Genomic DNA, 20,060 nt, shown 5'->3' on the forward strand with positions numbered 1-20,060 from the left:
CAAGGTAGACCATAATATATTAGCGAAAAAAAATCAGAAAACATAATATAGTGGACAAAGTAGGAAGATGGATAAAAGAATTTTTACACAACAGAAAACAGATAGTTATTGCAAACGATGAGCAAGCGGATGAAGCTAAAGTAATATCCGGTGTGCCACAAGGTACAGTGCCAGCAGCATTGCTGTTTATTATTATGATTGCAGACATAGGGTGTAATGTTAAGGACTCGGTAGTGAGTAGTTTCACCGATGACACAAGAATAAGTAGAGAAATTACTTGTGATGAAGATAGGAATGCGCTACAAAGAGACCTTAACAAAGTATATGATTGGGCAGAGGTAAATAGGATGGTATTTAACTCTGATAAATTTGAATCAATAAATTAAGGAGATAAAGAAGGAAGGCTATATGCATATAGGGGACCTAATAATGAGACAATCACTAATAAGAAAGTAGTTAAAAGACCTTGGTGTGATGTTGAATAGGAACAAGTTATGCAATGATCAAATAGCAATTCTATTGGCAAAATGCAAAGCAAAAATGGGAATGTTGTTACGGCACTTCAAAACAAGAAAAGCTGAACACATGATTATGCTTTATAAAACGTATGTTCGTAGTCCACTTGAATATTGCAATATGATATGGTACCCACACTATCAAAAGGATATTGCACAAATAGAGAGTGTACAAAGGTCCTTTACGGCTAGAATAGAAGAAGTTAAAGATCTTGACTACTGGGAAAGACTACAATTTTTAAAATTATATAGTCTAGAAAGGAGAAGAGAAGCTACATGATAATACAGGCATGGAAATAGATAGAAGGAATTACCGAAAACATCATGGAGCTAAAAATATCAGAAAGAGCAAGCAGAGTAGATTAATAGTGCCCAAAACTATACCAGGAAAACTAAGGAAAGCACACAGGACATTAATCTGCTACGCACCAGCATCGACAATGCAGCGTCTATTCAATGCATTGCCAGCTCATCTGAGGAATATATCAGAAGAAAGAGTAGATGTGTTTAAGAATAAGCTCGACAAATATCTAAGCTGCATCTCAGACCATCCAAGAGTGGAAGATGCAAAATATACCGGAAGATGGATTAATAATTCTCTGGTAGACATTAGAGGTGCCTCACACTGAGGGACCTGGGGCAATCCGAACAAGATGTAAGGTCTGTAAGGTTTCTCTCTCTCTCTCTCTCTCTCTCTCTATGTATGGACAGCTTATATGCATCAGTCATTTATACCCAACTTAGAGCAATATGTATAATTACTGTGGGTTCCACTTCTCCTTGGTAAGATATCTAATTACAATTTCGGTTCCTATTTCTCAACACAATTTTCTGATCAATGCATTTCAGTATTTTTTATTTTTTATTTACATATAATTTTATTTTCCTCCTAACATTAGCTGTACTTTTCTTCGCAGTCCTTGGAAATACTCAAGAGGGGATTATGTCAGTCATATTCCTTTAAAATGTTCTTTTGTCTAAGTAACAATAAATATTCTAAGCTTGAGAATTTTGACTCATTCTTCAATAAGAACAAGATCGGACGATATCTTTCAAGATGAAATTCTGATCATATTTATAATTAAATGTTAAATACATTGGAAAACTCCTTAGCATTTATTACGCAAGACGTGAATCCCACTCTAAAGTCTTGATGCTTGGGAACTTCACACAAACTACATTCACACGCGCACGCAACGTTTTGATAAGGTTTGTTCATGTTGAATGAATGGAGGACGGTAAGGGTATACAAATCAGATGTTGGGGAATAAGCAGGACATTCAAAATTATGGCTATTTGGAGTTACAGAAAACGGAACGTAGGGGAGTTATATAGAGAACGAAGAAAGTACGTGCATTCACCACGGTCTTGTTTTGTTTCTCTGGAACCTCTCGTAATTACGAAAAATAGCTGCTATTGAACATTCGTGTGTGTGTATATCTAAACACAAACAAACATATTATACATATATATAGTGCAAAACATCAGCACACATCATACATACATTACGGACACGTTCGAACGCCAAACACTCCAAGATTGGCGCAAATAATTCACAAACCACAAGCTTGAAATTGTGTCACCAGCATTTCTTTCGGAAAGGATATCCTGTCTCCAGCAGGTTATCTCATTTGCCAAGTTTCCGAAGCTTTAGAGTCTGATCTCCTGTTATAAGTGCCGTGATAAACGACCTTCGTTCAACTGGGTGGAAAAGCGAGATCTTGACCCTCATTCATCTTGTACGTAAACCGTGGCTTGTTGAGGGTAGATTATTTTAATTAGTCTTTTATCTTTACGTGTAGAAAGTGGCTGCTCGTCAAGGAGTCTTCGGCAACCGTCTTGGTAATGTAAGAGATTCTTTAACGGTTATCTATCATGCGTGTGTGCAAACACATTTGTGTGTATAGATGCTGTAATTACATCGTTATATACACGCGTCTTATTACTTTGCAAAGATACAATACACCTAACACCCACACATACATAATATTATGAAAACACACACACACTATATATATATATATATTATATATAGATATATATATATATATATATATATATGTATATATATCTAATACTCTACATAGACTGATTATTGGTTACCATCTAGTATATCTAACTGAGAGAGAGAGAGAGAGAGAGAGAGAGAGAGAGAGAGAGAGAGAGAGAGAGAGAATTAAGGCGCCCCCGCAAGACCACGATTTATGGCATCTTTTTGCGTCTCGACTCTAGGCTTTACGGAAAGTGGTCAGTATTGGTAAAAAAATCAATTAATTAATTAATAAAAACAAAAAAATTGTCACAGTACCGCTAGTAACAGCAGTTTTGCTTGCGCAACAAGAAATAGGGAATGAATTCTGCACAAGTGACAGTGTAAGTTAAATCTCAGCGAAGTATGGTTATCCGTAGTTGGTAGAATTAGTGTGTCATATTTTCCTAGAAAGAAGTTTTCGTTTCATAACTGTTGAAAAGCAATGACATTTAGCTTTCGATGTGAGGCTACTGAGCAAGGTATTCCCTTGAGAGCCAAAGATATGGGAAAATGCTCCTAGTACTATAGAGCGTTGGTCTATGGCTCTATGTCTATGTAGTTACCTCAGCCTTCAGCCTTGTAACCATGTTGGTTCGAGTCAACATAACGCGTAGAACTGTTGACTGTGACCAACAACCTCGATAGACTGATAGTTTTATATATAAAATGGTTAATACCAAGTTTATACTCTTACGACTGACTCGCGAGGGGAGATATCTTACAGTAGCAAACGATACGCCTACAGTGTGACAACACATGCGCCTATTGATTCCTTCATTGAAGTCAATGCAACACAATGCGTTCACAAAGCGTTCAGAGCTAGAAGTTGGCTTGGATTTTAAGATTTAAGCCAAAGGCCAAGCGCTGGGACCTACGAGGATATTCAGCGCTGAAAGGGAAGTTGAGGGTCAGAAAGTTTGAAGGGTGTAACAAGAGGAAAACCGCAGTTGCACTATTGTTACGAGAGGGTGGGAAGTAAGATGCTTGCGAGCGAGTAGCCCTGGCGAAGTGTAAAGACAAATAGTGAGTCAAAGGTAACGAAAAGACGGAAAGTATTCCGTTCAAGTCAAAAATGAAGAAGAAGAAGAAGAAAAAGAAGGAGAAGAGGAAGAAATACACACAGCAAAATACCTTGTCAGTTTACGTTCCTCTGGTCCTGCAAGAAGCTCCAGGAGATGACGACTTTCTCCCCCTTTTGCTGTCATTGTTTTATTTATGTTCATTCAGTTTAGCCTGCCAAAGAGAATATGAAGAGGAAAAGGATAATGGAATTATCTCGACCAATCGACATTTCATAGTGTCAAAGGATAATTAAAACATTAAGAAACACATTAAGGAAATTACGAGTTATATTATCTTAACTCGGTTTCACAAAACGATCAATTTCACGGTATCATTATCGCTGTAAAAGCTTCGCTTACAGAGAGCTTGACGCTTGTCCATTACACCGTCATGTTATAAGAAAATATTCACGTTCAAAGAAAAAAAATTGAGAGAGAGAGAGAGAGAGAGAGAGAGAGAGAGAGAGAGAGAGAAAGAGAGAGAGATGCTACTACTATATCTTAAAAATACGCATCTCTCAAGCGCAGGTTGACATTCCAACTTTGATAACAAGACCTTGCGTAATTCGTTGGCATCTCTTAAAACATACGGTTGATTTACCGGTATTTTTAACCACTCCATAGTACTTAGAAGGAAAACACTAGGTTTATTAAATTAGTCGTACGGTTTCCAACTATATGTGTGTAGTCTTTATGCGTTAATGAAAAGAAATCTAGTTTTTCAAACAGCAAGTTAATTTTTTGTACGTGTATTTGTAAATACGCTTACTATCAAATCTCTCTCTCTCTCTTTCTCTCAAATGTATATAAATAATATGTATGTGCATGTATCTAAGCGTTGCTAGAAACAAATTGAATTTCAGACTGGAGCAGCTGAACAATTTAAAGCATTTTCGTTGTCAATTCTTTCATAACATAACTGGAACTTTATTCGAGTGATGTGATATCTTGCATTCTCAATTTTAATCCCAGATTTATTTTCTAAATGCAATCGAACAATTTATTCTTAGGCGATAAGCATCTTAGTCATTCATTTCAAGACATTCAGTCTATGTATATTCTGTATATTTACCACCCGCCCCCCTAAGAAAAAGCTAATTTCATTATTACATTTAAAGTGTATCTCTTCTTGTATTTTGTTTGCCAGGATAAAATCATTCTCCTAAAATGAAAGAGCCAAGAATACGCAGTCAATGTCATTACCAAAAGACATTACCAAGACATTACTAGTCCAGTACTGAAACTAAAGCAATGGCCATCTTTTGGCTCCAAGGCTTGGCTTCCATCTGGGCCCACTTTTGGATGGTTGAGAAATGCGAGTCAACAACCATAGCAACATCAACAACAGGACCAGTAACCACAACCCCAGATATCTTTTCACCGTTGCATCCTGTTTTTGCTCCACCGACGGAACCTACTGTGCCTCTTTGCAGTGATGGGATCACCACCAATTGCTTCCTGCCAGGCTCTACAGCAATGGTGGGTCGTAGCAAGTGTTCATTACTTCTTATTCCTGTTCTGATAAGTTCCTTTGAATAGCCATTAAGCTTTGTTCTTCACTTCATAGCAGGGCTATTGAAACAAGTCGTACTTCAATCGCCCGACACTTAAGCTTATTTACTTATTTACGTATATATATTTACTTGTTCAAACAATGAAAACTTACACATTTCATTCTGAGTATCATGTGGCATCGTAAATACCAACATCAGCAATATAGTCCAATCTTTTTTTAAGCTTGAAATCTTACATTGGATATTGAGAAACCAGATGCAGCTTCGAATTCAGAGCAAAACAATTATTTGTCATCCTGGAATAGTAAGTCAATTGTGCTTATCACTGTTTCGTCCAAGACATGGGATTCTGCCCACCAGTTCTGCCGGAGTCGCGACGGATTCCTCATCGCCAAAGAACACCAACTAAAGTCGGTGGGTAGCCACTGGCCTCCCGACAACCTGACAGTCGAGGACGCAGACTCATCCTTTCGGCTCAGAAATCTGTCGGCTCAGGACCTCACCTGGACAGCTCTGACGCGGCACAACGGACATTACCAATGGCTCTCTCAGTTCCCAGGTAAGAGGTCAGTGCACTGTATTCGACTAGGAAGAAGTTTTTAGAATCACAATTATTTTCATGCGAGACATTTTTTTTTTTTGTTCGCGGGCAATGAACTGACTATGTAATGATCAATTTGGAAGAGTTTGTTACTTTAGAAATCATGTAGGGACGTCAAATAATTCTTAACCATGAGCCTCCATTGTTTTCACATTTTATCACTGTCAGGTTCTCTTGCTATTCTCAAAATTTAAACCACAAATCCACAATTTCTCTGTTAACAAGGGATTCATTATATATATGTGGCGGTAGCAGTGACTCTACACACACACACAGCCCTAAGGTAACGTGCACCGATTTGGAGGCTGTAATTTGGGGAAACTGAGTTATCTAAATTTTCTTACCTTCCTGAATGTTCTCACTCTGGAATTAGCTAAAAGGTTGAATTTTGGGAGAAATTAAATTGATGTCTCCTTATATGTGTTTATTCTTTGCTAGGGGTTCTTATAACTTTTCCACCTTCTGGGCTCTTGGACTATTAAAACTTATTTCTTGAAAGGCACTTTGTTGCAATTACGAGTTAGTAGGCACGAGGGAATTTTACTGAGTACGGTAGTTACTTTTCACTGTCTATAGACTTGCACACCACTCTTTGCGCTTATTCTTCTTCGCTGGATTCTTCTTTCTTGCTTCTCTGTGTCTTTCTTCTTCACTCTGTTCGGCTGATGCGCCACTCCACTGTCTGCACTTGTTCTCTCCCCCCCCCCTTCTCCCCTCTGTCGTTTTCTTTTCTCTTCTGCCTCCTTCTCTCTCTGTCTGGCCTTTTTGTTAGGATGATATCTTCATAGCACCGCCTTTGGATTTTTGGATTTTGACTGGGTGTGGCATCTTCTAAAAGACTTCTTGTGTCTGAGTGGCTAAGACTTTATACAAAACCACCTTCCTGTCATCTCTTCTATAGTGATTTGTAGACTCTAAATTAGGATACGCCTCCTGCTTGATGCCTTGGCCTTTTGGGGGTATCCCTGGGTCAATCTCGTAGGTCATTCGCTGAAACACATTTCTGGGGTGACCCACTATCTGGCTCTGCTTCTTGATTCGTCAAAATCCATAGGTCTACCTTTGGGAATGGGAGGAGCTCTCGAGTTTAACACTTTCCGTCTTTTGAACAAGGCATGATAGAATTCCTTTCTAACGTATGCCAGATGGCTCTCTCTGACCTGTCACACGAAGGGAACGCCGATTAATCATGGGAAGTAGGCTGGTGTGGGCGTTAATGAGGTGTGACGATGGGTTTTCGCAGTTCCAACCTCTCGGAGTGGTCTGGGAAATATCCTTGACGGTCACTTCATCTTTGGGTACTTTGGGTGACAGAGGTTTTCGGCTTGAGTAAAACGATCATTTTCTTAAACAATTATTATCCGTTCTTTTCCTATTTTCGTGCCTTCTCTCTTAGTTCTTTTAAGTTAATGCCTTTTTTGGAATAATTTCCTTAATTCTTTAATGACACTGCAACACACACACACACACAACACACATATATATATATATATATATATATATATATATATATATATATATATATATATATATATATATAACACACACACACGGGCACAAAGATTGTGGTGTACGTTTCAAAAGTTTTACAGTAGTCCTTTTGCTTACTAATGCCAACATTGTTGGCTTCTTTCACTGTGAGAACACTAAAATTTTCATAGATTATGCTCCAGCCGTTGGGCAGTTTGTTGCTTGGACTCCGCCGAACAAGTGCTCACAAGAATGCGCGGGCCATGACGTCGTCAGCCAGCGGACTTATTTCATCTCGTGTTGTCAGCCACTGCGCTTCTTTTGTTATTTACCTGAAGCTTCAACTTGGCCAGGTATGACGGGAGAACTAGCACTGCACTTTTCAAACAGTCTAAAGTACCTGATCATGTTTACCCAAATGGTGTGTGTAAGTGTGTGTGTGAGTGTGCTTTCCTTGGAAGCAGAGACCCGGATTCAGCGTGAATATGGTGTAATTGCTTGTGATATATATGCAAATGGAAAAATCAGCCAGTTATGGGACTAAATTAAACATGATAATGAAACATAAAGCTATGGTAGATATAGGTAATAACTCCGCATCGGGTATTTCTTTGGAAATTACAGTTTCCTATAGTATTTGGATTGCTTATTAAGAATGTAGTTATTTTTTTGGGAGGGGGATCGACTGTAATTAACCCCCAGGGGCTAAAGTATATTCACATCAACCATGCATTTGACGCTCCTAATTGGCTGTTGATGAGCCAGTCACAAGGCTGGAAACTCAGTCTCTCTCGAGAGTTCACATAGGTAGGATGTATGTTCCACCTCTCCTGAAAGACTTCCCTCAGGAGAGATGGAACATACATCCTGACTATGTGAACTCTCTCGAGAGACAGAGTTTTCAGCCCTGTCATTGGCTTATCAACAGCCAATCAGGAGCGTCGTAAGGGACTGGCCTAGACGTCAAATACACGGCTGATGTGAATCTAGTATAGTACTAAACACAGCGAAATACATTGGACGCCCCAATCCCTAGTGGCTTTCGTATTCGAGGGACCGTTCCTTGCAGTCCATGTGGAGTTATAGCTTACAATTACCAAAGCTATTTTGGGTTTTCTCAACAGAGTAAAAGTATGCTGGTAATCTGCAGAAAATTAAAGACATTGCATTATTTAAAACTACATGACACAATGCACCATTCACTCAGAACTTACCTGATACCAGGTGGAGTTGATCCAAGTGACGTCGAACTGCGAGTCACAGTGAACAGGAAATCAACCAACGGCTGGGTCGAGGTGTCGGAGGCGGACTTTCCGAAACTGGTCATCGACTGCTCGGCTTTCCACACCATATCTGGTCGACCTTTGGGCGTTCAGCAGTCAGTTTTCTGGTCGAAGGTGGGTCTAACGTCGACTTTCATCTTTTGATCAGTTTGACTGAGATAAAGAAGACCACATGTGTGGTCTTGTGTCACTTTCTAAGGGTAAGTATATGCGTTTTTCGGGTGAATTATCTACACACAGGTCACTTGATGCATAATCCAGAGAAACTCGGTTGAAACAAGTTTATTAAACTCAGCTCTCATTTATCATCCTGATGATTTACTCTTTCGCACACCTTAATGGACGTTTGGGAAAATGTGGAGATATATTTGTAATGAGCCCATTGCAAAGAATAACAAAAGTATATAGCTGACAATCAGTCATCAACAATATACCAACCGCAAACCACAGCAAATTCTTATGCCCACAGTCATTTTCTATAACAGATCGGCAGCATGAAAAGAATGCTATTTAAACCTTATATATATATTTATATATATATATATATATTTATATATATATTATATATATATATATATACATAATATAATCTATATATATAAATATATATTATATATTAAATATAATTATATATTATATATATAATATATAAGATATATATATATAATTAATATAATTATAGTAATAATATATATATTATATAAATAATAATTATTTATTATATATATTATTTATATCCTATCATTATATATATATATAGATATATATATATATATATATATATATATTATAATAATATATATATATAATAATATTTGCATAGGGATCTCACCCACAATTAGCAATTGTTATTTATTTTCAGGATGGAGTTTATATAGATTCCCAAGTGAAGAAACTCCTCCCTGCGACGTTCTACGATGCCTCGAAATATGACGTGCCGTATGAGGACTCAGAAGTGTCCCACCTGGAACTCAAACAAGGAACTTACTGGTGCGAGTCCTGGGTCCCCAGTTCTCCTTCCCGTATTGTGAGTAATAAGGTCCTGGTGACTCTCAGAGAATGGACGGTTCTGATAGCCGACGCAAAAAGGGAGGAACCTTTCCGTACAAACTGTCCGGATGATCCCGCTGGAAGTATACGCGAGACCCTCAAGCCTGTTTTGCGGAACATTGACAACTACACTGTCGATATGATCCATGTGCAGAACAACGTGTCAGTAGATCGAACGACGATGTTCGTGAGTTACAAGTTTCATGTTCATGTGCCTATGGCAGATAACTGTCTTGATCACATCTTAGATATCATGAAAGATGATGGTGAGGGTTACAAAAAGCTTTATGAGAACAAGGGCTACCTAGACACATCGTCCATTTATTTTGTAACATACTGCATGGAACAGAGGGTAAAATACCGCTACGGAAACACTTTGGTTTGGCCCTTTTCGAGGGCTGGTAGTGTCAGCCCTAAACATTACAGGTGTAGGGGCACAAATAATGAGTTAAAGTATGGTTACTGTAAATGGAATTACACTCACGGAGCTTCCATTGAGTTTGACCCCTCTGAATGCCAGGATTTTGACTCCTGCCCTTTAGGGTACACGAAAATAGCAGATTATCTCTGTATGTATACCTCTAAACCTGACACTTGGCATAATAGTCTTAAGGATATGTATAAAACTGCTAATGCAATTGGCATTCTTGATATACTAGATTCCTTCCACATAAATGAAAGTTCAAATTCGAATTCTGTGTATGGTTTTGTTAAGCAATTATCTATGGAAAAACTAGAGAGCTCTGTGATATGGCTTCCAATAGGAAGGGTGGTAGACAGGGGACCTCTTGAATACTTTGGACCAGGTCAGCTGATTTATCCTTACAAGGATTACAAGCAGCCCGAATTTTACAGAATCTCTTGGGAACCAGATCAGCCAGCTAGTAATCAAACCTGCTTAGCTTTAAACTTGATGACAAATACTCTTTTGACTCTTGATTGCAACACTGAATTACCTTATGTGAACTTCTTGAATGTTTCTGGTTTACAAGAGCTACCAACTTACAAATGGAAATCTATTATACCACAGCTAATCACAAAGGATCCTGGATGTCCAGAGGACTGGTTCTCACCTGGGTTTTATAGTGCAATGTCAATTTGCTTCAAACTTTACTTAAATGTTGAGAACACCACTTGGGAAAGAGCAAGGAATTTTTGCGAGCTAGAAGGCGCTCAGTTGCCCACACCTGGTAAAGGTTTTTTAGACTGGGTTTTCAGACAACATATGAGTGACTATAATGTAGCAAGCGTTTGGATGGCAGAAGAATCTGCATATGGGAATGGGTATATGGATTTTGTAAACTGGAAGACCTCAACAGATCATTCACTGATGTACGGTTCTCTTGGTCTAGATGGCTGGGAGAGAGAACCAGAAGATGCAGTGAAATCAGACATCTTATGTCAAAGGGAGACTTCCCTGAAAAATGGCCAGGGAATGAGTTTACACGTGATAAAGAAGAAAAGAAAAACAAAATCCCAGGGGTTTAAAGTTGATAAATCAATTTCTACAGTCTGCTTAGAACTGATCAATATTCTAGAAGATGAATCAAAAGATTTAAAATGTTATGCCAATGGTATGTTAGTCCCTTTAACGAAAACAGACACCCGTTCTTGCACATATGCAATTGGGAGTTTACAAGGATACTATCAGTGTTACCTGTGGGTGAAAAACCCTGCACTTCTTATTGAATCTAATGAAGTCCTCAATTTTGCCTCAGATGTTTTAACTTTTGCTGTAACTTTAGTACAGGTTGCCTCATACAGTCCAGAAAAACATGACAGCACTTTTATCTATGGGACCAACTTTGATTATACAACAAATTGTGCCAATTCCTTTACTGATTATATTGAGAGTCAATTAAGCAACATAGTTGTTTCAGTTAAGAACTTCTTCTATACCCCAGGCCAAAAGTATTTCACTTTATTTCATCATTTCAATATTGAAATGAAAGCAAAAAATCGTTTAGATGCCTTGATAAATGAATATGACATGCTGGTACAACTTGTGCCATTATTTAGAGAAGACAGGAATTTTTCAGGCTGTGAATTAGCTAGCATTCAAAGCACTGTAGGTTGTTTGGGAGAGATTACAAAAGTTTATGGAACATCTGAAAGGAATCTTTCATGGCCTACTGTCCGGGGAAACAAAGCTGTTTTGCCAAAAGAACTCTGCATAAATAAGAGAGCAGAACCAGTTTACCGAGAGTGTGTGGGCAATTTCCTACATGGATATCATTGGGGTGAAATTTCTGATGGATGCACGGGAGCCCCAACTAATGTCACAAAAACTTTATGGAATGTCAGTAAGAGTGACAACAGTGGTGACTTAAAGACCTTATCTAATCTTATTTCGGACGGATCAGAGCTTCTGCCTGCAGACATCCATTTTGTTGCCAAGAAATTCCAACAGATATCGAAAAAGGATGCCATTCCTAGTAAAATGGGATTAGAGGATGTAGTGGAGATGCTTAACAATGTCATGGAAGCAGATGAAGAAGCGTTTGAGGTTCTTCAACAAACTCTCAATACTTCTGGTATCCTTTTTGAAGCATTTAGAAATATTACATTTAAAGTTAGGATGCCACCTGCCAATGGAGACAAAATTATAAAAGCAACGAGGAAACTCATTTCTGTCGAACGCCTCGACTTACAGGTGAATTCCAATGTGATAGGCTATCAGGCACTTGACGGTGGTAAACAGGTAACAATCAGGAAGGATTATGATGAAAATTCAATCAGAGGAGATGCTGCAATTATATTCCCGGAAAATCTCACTTATATTGTTGCAAATATGGAATCTGAAAATGAGACAGAAAAAGTCAAGCTAACATTTGCTGTTTATAGAACCCCAAAACTGTTCCAGGATCATGCATCTTTTCCCAACTATTCAGTGAGTGGTGATATCCTACAAGCTACTTATGATGGCAGGGTGGTTCAAGATTTGGATGAACCTGTACAGATTCTGTTCAGGCGCTCTGACAAGGGAAATGACTCAATATGTGTCTTCTGGGATTTTAAGAAAAATCTTGGCCTAGGCGGATGGTCAACAGACGGATGTTGGAGTGGGGACCAAATGGGTGATTATGACATTTGTCTTTGTAACCACTTGACTTGCTTTGCTCAGCTCATAAACTACGATGATGAGGAGTTTGACGGTATTCATGCAATTGCATTAGATATCATAACAGTAATAGGCTGCAGTTTGTCTATCATTGGTCTTTTGATGGTGTTTGCAACGTTCTGCCTTTTCAAAAAGTGGCGACGGTCTCTAAGCAACAAAATTCTGGTCAACTTATCCATTTCTGTGTTTTGTAGCATGGTCATTTTCCTTGCTGGCATTAATCAGACATGGAACACCATCTTGTGCCGAAGTATTGCTGTTTCTCTCCACTACTTTATCCTTGCCTCCTTTGGCTGGATGCTAGTTGAGGCTGTTCATCAGTATCTTAAATTCGTCAAAGTCGTTGGCACCTACATTCCAAGATTTCTGTGGAAAGCTTCAGTAAGTGCCTGGGGTCTGCCAGTCCTACCCATCATTGTAGTTTTGGTGTACGACAGTACTCTCTATGATAACAAAGGGTCAGATGATATCGATGGTAAGATCTGCTGGATGTCAAGTGAGTGCTTCATGTATGCAATGCTCCCACCATTGGCATTAACAATGCTGGTCAACATAATAATGTTCGTCCTGATCATCCGCGGGGCTGTGTGGGGCAGGGCCCGGATGAATTCCACACTGTCTGAACGTTCACTTTTCATGAGCCAGCTCAGCATGGCAGTTTGCGTCTTCTTCTTGCTGGGCTTCACTTGGATATTTGGCCTTCTGTCAATATGGAAGGGTCGCTTGTTGTTTTCCTACCTCTTTTGCATTTTCAACACTCTCCAAGGATTCTTCATATTTCTCTTTCACTTGTGCCGAGAGCGCACAGCTAGGAGGCTGTGGAAAGACTTCCTCTCCGTCATATCAAGGGCTCCTGTGTCAACCTCTGACCCCATCCATTCAAATAACTTCCTTTCCGTGCAGCGCACGTATCGTCTAGAAAATGTCACGTACAACCAGGGAGGAGGAATTCTAGTGCTCCCGCGAAGAGTGTCTGCAGACACTGTCCGGACAACGTCTACTCTGGTCAACTCTCGGGCTTCTTTCAGGCCTTAAATCATTAGTCTAAAACCATTCCATTTGTTCTAAAGTGGAATCTGATAAGTATATCTGCGTCTAATCGATGAGTTGTAAACACTTCATCAGTATTTCAAAATGTTCTTTCAGCTGTTACTAATAGGCTAGGAAGTTTACCTTTGAAATTTTGCTTGTTTATCAGTTATCTGCAGCTTGTTAGGGAACCTAATCATATTCATGTTGGTGTACTAAATGCAGGTTGTAATTGTACTCAGCTACAAAGGCAAGAGTTCCCCATCTTATATTCTGACAAGATGGTAAGTGAAGATGCTACTCATATAAAATGCAACTGGTTATTTCATCTTACTATAATGGGGGTAATGTCTGTCCGTCCGTCTGTCATCCAATCACGGCCAAACGGCTGGTCCAATGGGCATGAAACTTGGCGGGGTTATAGTGGGGACCCATAAGATGGTTTATGATGGGGTTTCATCCTACCTCCCTCCCTCCGAAAGGCGTGGGGGTGAGAAAGGATTCTCTGAAATGGAGCTGGTTCTGCCAGTGAAACGAGGCTGATTACGCCCGTAGACTTAGTTACTCTGCTAATTTTCATACATAATTTCTGTATACATATGTCTGCTAGTATGTATAATGACTGATCCCATTTTCATCAATTTCATGAAATAGCGCCACAGAATATAAGTTTTATATTATAATAAAGTCCTAAATTTATGTACATCTTAATTAATATCCTGCACATAACTTTTGATGGTATTCATCAGCATTATGTTCATAGCTTGACATGAGTTGGTGCCAAATCTACTATATGCAGCCTATCAGCAGTACAGATGTAAATCTACCTGCCATGTTGTCTGTACTATTATTCACATAAGTGATAAATATCACACTATTGTCCTGTAGACAGTATGATAGCTAGGTTTTAGCTTAAAAGAAATCATTTAAGCCACTTCTTTCAGTTCAATAATAAATAAATGATGTGACTAAAGTTGATCTTAGAAATACTTCTCAATACAACCCTGTAATAATAGAAGGTTAAAGCAGAAAATGAAAAAGCAATATGATGAGGAACAATACAAGAAAACTTTACAGAAATAAAGACAAGGGGAATGGAAGTTGCATAAATCTTTAGACTTCTGATATACCCAGATTACGTTTTTACTGCTCTTCTGCATGCCAGGAGCAAGGGAGACACACGACGCAAAATCCGATAGGACTAAAACTTCATTATGGTATCGCTTATGGTATACCATTTTCCAACATTGTAGAATTGTTCAGAAAGGAAAAATATCTAATTTTTTTAATGATCTCTACACGACCAGTTCCAAACTTTCAAGGTCTCCTCTGACGTCAAATTCCTAAGAAGTACAATAGGTGGACAACGAGGCTGTCACTGTAAGCATCCTGGATGTGACTCAGCGTCCTGTAGGGAGTGAAACACTGCATTTGGAGATCTCTTTACATTTATATACTTTGAGTTTCTGCCAATAGAAGTATCTAGAAAGAACATAAAACAGAAGAGACGAAAGCTCATTCATAAACAATACAGTCAAATAGGCAAGATACGATCTCTTGATTCATGTACCTAGAAGTTAACGAAACTTAATACCGTTTCCGATGATTTTTTGGAGTATCACAATTTATCCTGGAGTTTTATCTTTATAAAAAAAAGAGGGAATTACTAAAGACAAAGCATTCAAAATTTGGAGAATCTTACTGAAATCCATCTTCCAATGGATTGAAAATTAAACTGTTGAAAGCAGCCTCTTTCGATAGGGTGCAGATTAAGATTCCATGCACAAAGACACCGGAATCAAAATACGTTGACAGTTAAAAGAAGAAGAATAAGAAGAAACATGACAAATTATGTAGGAAAATTGGGTTAGACTCCCTACCAAATCTGACCATTCAAGAGGCACCGGTCTAGCAACTGCACCTTCAGCAGACTTGCAACCAATTGACGCTCTGTATCTCTGGTCTCCTATCTTCTGTCTTTCTTTCCCCTTCATGCTCTTTTCTAACGGCAGAGTATGGCAAAACCGATCAAGTGATCGATCATCTGCGACTACTGCTGCCTTGATCTAGAAAGGCATTTCCTATTGAAATAGGCGCACAAGTCGATGATTGCCAACTGTGCTTCGGGTGCTTATCATACCGCCATATTTAGAAGAGACGGCGTCAACGATGCACACCTGGAGTTTGCAAGCCCACTTATCTCTCTCTCTCTCTTTGTTGTTTTTTTATATATGTAAAAATAAAACGGGTTACGATCTCAGAGAATCCAATCATTTCAGAGAGAGAGAGAGAGAGAGAGAGAGAGAGAGAGAGAGAGAGAGAGAGAGAGAAACTCCATTTGCCTAATCATCACTAAAACGTTAGAACTTCAAATCAGCTCCATACTCAAGCACCCTTGTGGTTTTAAACACCGCTTTAATAACTAGCTGTCCAAACTGAGCGCCGATTTCAGGAGAGAGAGAGAGAGAGAGAGAGAGAGAGAGAGAGAGAGAGAGAGAGAGAGAGAGAGAGAGACTCTGAGGAGGCGGAAAAGAAAAACGCAACTCATTTTCACATGGCGCCAAATATTTCTTTATAGCTTCAATGAATCAAAATAATAGCCAGACTTCTTTGTCTAATAGATTACTCAGCACAAAATGGAGCACCTGACGAGACAGTTGTCACAAAACTGTAGGATCGATAAAATCCCTGGATGACACAGGCCACAGCACTGAGCGAATCCCACTTGGAGAAATAAAATACAGAAGCCTGATGCTTCCGATTTTACACCTCAGTCTCACAATGAATCCTTGTTATATGCTCTCTCCCTCTCTCGGGTAAAAGTGATTGCTCTGTTTGATTTTGAGAATGTTTTTATATTTATTCATACCTATAATGAAGAATTCAAGGAAAGTGACACCCCTGGTGGGATCGAACCATTACCCTGCACTTCAAGAGATCACCTTAATTGCCGTCCCCATTTGGTTAAGGCTATCTCTTGCTGATGTGCAAGGTTGGGGTTCGAATCCCACTAGGAACGTCTTTTTTTTTCAATTCTTCATTTTATAAGTTATTTGTGTGTATGTAGATTATATCTACCTACCTCCCTATATATATATATATATATATATATATACTATATATATGATATATATAGATATATATATATATATATATATACTATACACAATCAAATAAAGCAACCCTTTTCACCCAAGAGAGAGAGAGAGAGAGAGAGAGAGCATATAACAGGTATCCACTGACGGTCACCCATCCAGTTACTGACCACATCCAAAGCAACTTAACTTCGAATGATCGGAAAACAGCAGTTGCCTCTTCTTAAAACGCCATTGGTGAAGCAAAAGTAAGGCTGTTCTAACAAATACTATATTCATATTATGTAACTTCCTTAAGCAACTGAGCATAAACTCCAATCGTAAGAGGGAACGCCTAGTACGATCAGTATTTATTTGGTCAACGGTCTTACTGGTAGAGGGGTGTGACAAATCGATTACGCCGCTCTACAAAGAATATTGTCTTGGAACTTCTACTGTGTCTAGAGACAAAGATTCACCCTATTGCAGGCAAGGACACCAAGGCGAATTCAAATCGCCTTAAATTGGAATTACATTACGTCCTGCGAAAACTGATTATTTCCAAAGAACTTCTAACACAAACACGACTCTTCTCTTAATAAAATCACTCATGAAATCCACCATGTATTATATCAATATTATAAAAAGCACTTCGTGAACGATCACCATGATCATCTCCAGCAGCTTTCAATCGTCTTCTCGATGCGTTTTTGTTTTTCTTCTGATCATCAGTATTATACTGTTAACATACGGGTTTATCTAGATGTTAAAATGGGTGTGGCTAACTGTTGTAAATCATGAGTAAAAGTAACACAGAAAATTTTTATCATTCAGTCAGAATTTTTATCTCTTAAAATTTCTATTCATATTTGATGGGCAGGACAGCGAAATTAAAAGTCTGTGCAACAATATCTGGCACCGCTTAGGCCTAATATTACACGTTGGTTACTAAGTACTTTTTTAGCATGTTACCATGACTTTTATTAGTGTGTGTGTGTATGTATACACCTGATGTTTCTTTAGGAAGTCTATGGTAATCACTAAACAACAGAAAGTTAAGGTAATTTTGGTTCAGACGCTGGGTAAACCAACCTTGCACTAATGGGAGCTTTGCCGAAAGTCTCTTGCTTCCAACGTCTTTTATAAGGAAGAGAAATCCAGACAATAGCACCCTGTGGTAGGGGTGTTAGAATACTACCATCGTAGGTCCTGCGTGGCGTAAAAGGCGACTAAAAGGACAGCTGCTGCCTTGCAGTCTTACTCTTTTAGTAATAGGCTAGGCACATTGCCAATAATTGTTGAAACTGCTGCCTTGCAGGTGGATTTTTTAGTCAAAGGCGAGGCCTACCGCCAATAACTGTGGTTGGTGACAGGAAGGGCATGCGGTCGTTAGGATCACTTTGCCAAGCTACAAACCATGCCTGATGTTGTAAGGAAAGGCGCATCAGGCAACCGACCTGTAGGGATAACGGTGGGAAAGAAGAAGAGAAAGCCAGACGATACGGCGAAAGGAAATGAAGAAACACAAGCAGAAAGGAAAGTCACAAGCGAAGGCAAAAAGCAAGAGAATGACGATGAAGGATGGGAAAGAGATTGCCTTATAAGTCATGGGTAATATTATCGGTTAGCGATGGATTCCTATCATCGGCGGATGTTTCTACCTCACTGGCTCAGAAAATATCAGCAATTGCGCGGCATTATTGCCACTGGCCAAAATAGGCAGCTTCCGGACGTGACTCAGGCTTAACATACAGGAACTCTTTATGCGATTTCTCCCCATTTTTTGTGGGGGAACATACCTTCATCAATTCGGAAGATGAATAAGCTCTTTTTTTCATAGATATGCATCAAAATATAGAAGAGAAAATGCTGAGAACATAGTTAAAAGTAGCAAAGTACAATGGAACACGATATTCTGGCCCCGTCATCATTACCAGTGTTGATCGAATTCCCTTACCATGAAATGATTTTTCCATTTCTTTGTATTACTCCGATAGAATTTGAAGTGACGATCATTAGTGACTTTGTAAATCAATAAAATATATAGGTTAATTTGTATAACTTTTACTGAAGAAATAAGACAATTGATTAATTCTCGTCAAAATATAATAATAATATTATAATAATAATATTAATAAATTCTAAATGTCCCTTTTCATTACACAGTTTTGTAGCGTAATGTACAATAATTCAAGAGAAATCAGATGAACGACTTTGTAAGAAGCTACACAAAATTATAATATACAGATTACACTTTTATACGCATTTAACGACTGTATTCTTTCAGTCATTGCTTGATTAATTATAGACAAATTATACGCACCAGAAAAAATAAATAAACAACACTTAAAAACTTGCATCGCTATTAGTATAGTTGCTTAAGTTTAATGCTTAGTCACATACTAGCAATGATAACATCATACAATGTGAAAAAAAACAAGGACAAATGAATGGACAGAATTTATATATATATATATATATATATATATATATATATATATATATATATATATATATATATATATATATATATATATCATCCATATATATATATATATATATATATATATATATATATATATATATCCATATAATATATATATATATATATATATATAAAGCAGATTGTCAAAAGGGGAATATATATACATATATATGTATATGTATATATATATATATATATATATATATACCTATATATATATACATACATATATATATATATATATATATATAATAATATATATACATATATATAAATCAGATAAGGGTCAAAATGTGAAAATGTACATGTAAACATATATGCATGTATGCATTACATTTAAATACATGCGTATGCGCATGTATTGTATACAGGATTAAAATCCCAATTTACATTTATAAATAAATGAACACTGCTTTTAGCATTATGAGCATATGCTTAGGATGAACGGAACAAATCATTAAGTTCTCTGTATTTACACAATAACATACAATCATCAATTTGTTGTTCAGAGAAGCATCTCTTAAATACTTATTGTATAATATCGTTTGCTAAGTACCTTCTTAGAATATCTAATTCTATGATAATTATATTACACATTTTACTTCCTCAGAAATCAACGGTGACGTTACAATCAACATACTTAATTCAGAAACATGTCACTATTTTTGTAGATATTTTGAGTGTTATAGTAGTACTACTAACTTTGGTCCTGTGAATTCAAAAGTGCTGGATCTTGCAATCTCCGTATAGTCTAGTCATAAAGCAAGGCATCGTACATATCAAATTAAGGTTTCTAAAATTACATATATTTCATTCTATCTAAGA

At 37.9% G+C, this 20,060-nt stretch overlaps 2 protein-coding genes across 6 annotated transcripts in view; one reads left to right on the plus strand and one right to left on the minus strand.

Annotated features, from left to right (window-relative positions):
• The first annotated feature begins 2,267 nt into the window (after positions 1-2,267).
• On the plus strand, positions 2,268-14,375 carry LOC135222448 (uncharacterized). Of its 3 annotated transcripts, none has more exons than XM_064260538.1 (6): positions 2,268-2,362; positions 4,756-5,087; positions 5,462-5,681; positions 7,385-7,546; positions 8,418-8,590; positions 9,339-14,375. In XM_064260538.1, the coding sequence occupies exons 2-6, from the start codon at positions 4,860-4,862 to the stop codon at positions 13,680-13,682; spliced, it is 5,127 nt and encodes a 1,708-aa protein (XP_064116608.1). In that variant the 5' UTR covers positions 2,268-2,362; positions 4,756-4,859; the 3' UTR covers positions 13,683-14,375. The 3 variants fall into 3 exon arrangements, with proteins under 3 accessions (XP_064116608.1, XP_064116621.1, XP_064116615.1); XM_064260551.1 differs by having other exon boundaries at positions 7,397-7,546; XM_064260545.1 differs by having other exon boundaries at positions 2,306-2,357.
• Positions 14,376-19,491: 5,116 nt separating this feature from the next.
• LOC135222478 (uncharacterized) overlaps positions 19,492-20,060 on the minus strand; it is a 73,764-nt gene continuing 73,195 nt past the window's right edge. For all 3 annotated transcript variants that reach the window (XM_064260564.1, XM_064260574.1, XM_064260568.1), the window contains exon 11: positions 19,492-20,060. This exon is cut by the window's right edge and continues 458 nt beyond it. The gene's annotated coding sequence lies outside the window, so the exon portion shown is untranslated.

This window comes from Macrobrachium nipponense, chromosome 20 (genome assembly GCF_015104395.2).
Source record: "Macrobrachium nipponense isolate FS-2020 chromosome 20, ASM1510439v2, whole genome shotgun sequence".
NCBI lineage: Eukaryota > Metazoa > Arthropoda > Malacostraca > Decapoda > Palaemonidae > Macrobrachium > Macrobrachium nipponense.

Bases quoted from the DNA above. Each gene is read 5' to 3' on its own strand.
- LOC135222448 (XM_064260538.1), top strand. From the start codon at position 4,860: ATGGCCATCTTTTGGCTCCAAGGCTTGGCTTCCATCTGGGCCCACTTT. The intron at 5,682-7,384 runs GTAAGAGGTCAG...AAATTTTCATAG, and splicing joins ATGGCTCTCTCAGTTCCCAG to ATTATGCTCCAGCCGTTGGG. The intron at 8,591-9,338 runs GTGGGTCTAACG...ATTTATTTTCAG, and splicing joins AGTCAGTTTTCTGGTCGAAG to GATGGAGTTTATATAGATTC.